This window comes from Mandrillus leucophaeus, unplaced genomic scaffold, assembly GCF_000951045.1.
Source record: "Mandrillus leucophaeus isolate KB7577 unplaced genomic scaffold, Mleu.le_1.0 Scaffold576, whole genome shotgun sequence".
Classification (NCBI taxonomy): Eukaryota; Metazoa; Chordata; class Mammalia; order Primates; family Cercopithecidae; genus Mandrillus; species Mandrillus leucophaeus.
This window is the reverse complement of record NW_012106208.1, coordinates 55,809-56,883: the sequence shown is the minus strand read 5'-3', so window position 1 is coordinate 56,883 and position 1,075 is coordinate 55,809. Positions and strand designations below refer to the sequence as shown.

The 1,075-nt window shown below is 37.6% G+C and overlaps 1 protein-coding gene across 1 annotated transcript in view; it reads left to right on the top strand.

The window, feature by feature from the left end:
- The window catches only part of LOC105552828 (Fanconi anemia group D2 protein-like), a 119,154-nt gene that overhangs the window by 103,785 nt on the left and 14,294 nt on the right, over positions 1-1,075 (top strand). Inside the window, exons 4-5 of the mRNA XM_011998598.1 lie at positions 183-286; positions 674-734. Coding sequence (XP_011853988.1) covers positions 183-286; positions 674-734 — 165 coding nt within the window. The remainder of the gene's footprint in view (positions 1-182; positions 287-673; positions 735-1,075) is intronic.

Genomic DNA, 1,075 nt, shown 5'->3' with positions numbered 1-1,075 from the left:
GAGACACCCTTCCTATCCCAAAGTATGTATTTTTCCCCTGGTATTTTTGCTTGTGCCAGCATAACTCTAGAATTTGGAATTTAAGGACACTGGTATAAAGTTGAGTGGGCTAAAATGATTTTTAACAGCAAATATTAAACAAAATATTTTATTCTTTTTATTTTTTAAATCTCCTTATTAAGATAATAGAAGAATTTGTTAGTGGCCTGGAGTCTTACATTGAGGATGAAGACAGTTTCAGGAACTGCCTTTTGCCTTGTGAGCGTCTGCAGGATGAGGAAGCCAGGTGTGGAGAGGAGGCATGGAATCTTGCTGAAATTCAGTCTGTTCTGCTAATCGCAGGGGGCGGGGGAGGGAGAGCACAATTGTTTGAAATTTCATTTTTGGTGTAGGCTGTCTTCCTCAGAATTTAAACTAAGTTTAAAATTCCTAAGCTTGTGGTTATAAGCCTAACAATCAGTGTTTTCTAGAATGTGTTTCACCTGTGTTGACAGAATTTCAAATCTCTACCGCTCCCTTGCAAAGAGCCATCTGCTTACTTCTGTGTTTCTTGTCTAACAGGGTAGTTCCTCTTTAAAGATTATGTATTTAACCAATTTTACTGAGAAAAAATGATAAAAGCGTTAAAACAAGGAAAGCAAAGTGGAAAACAGATTTCTTTTTTTTTTTACAGTATGGGTGCATCTTATTCTAAGAGTCTTATCAAACTGCTTCTGGGGATTGACATACTACAGGTAAGATTGTCACTTTTTCTGTGAACATTTGATGGATGAGGTTTGTGGTGTATGCTCAAGTCTAAATAGCAGGAACACAGGATAGAGTAGGGTTAATTGGAGAATTTGGGTTTGTAACAGCTTTAGCACAGCCCTGTTGCTGTGATGGGTTTGGTAAGGTAATATCTGTGTTTTAAAACTGTGCTTATTAGCCTAATACATCTGGCGGTCCTATTTATTCTCTCTGTATCTGATTCCTGTTCTTAAAGCTACATCCTGTGTATCTGAGTACCTGGTAATCTTTTTTTTTTTTTTTTTTTTGAGATGGAGTCTCACTCTGTTGTCCAGGCTGGAGTGCAGTG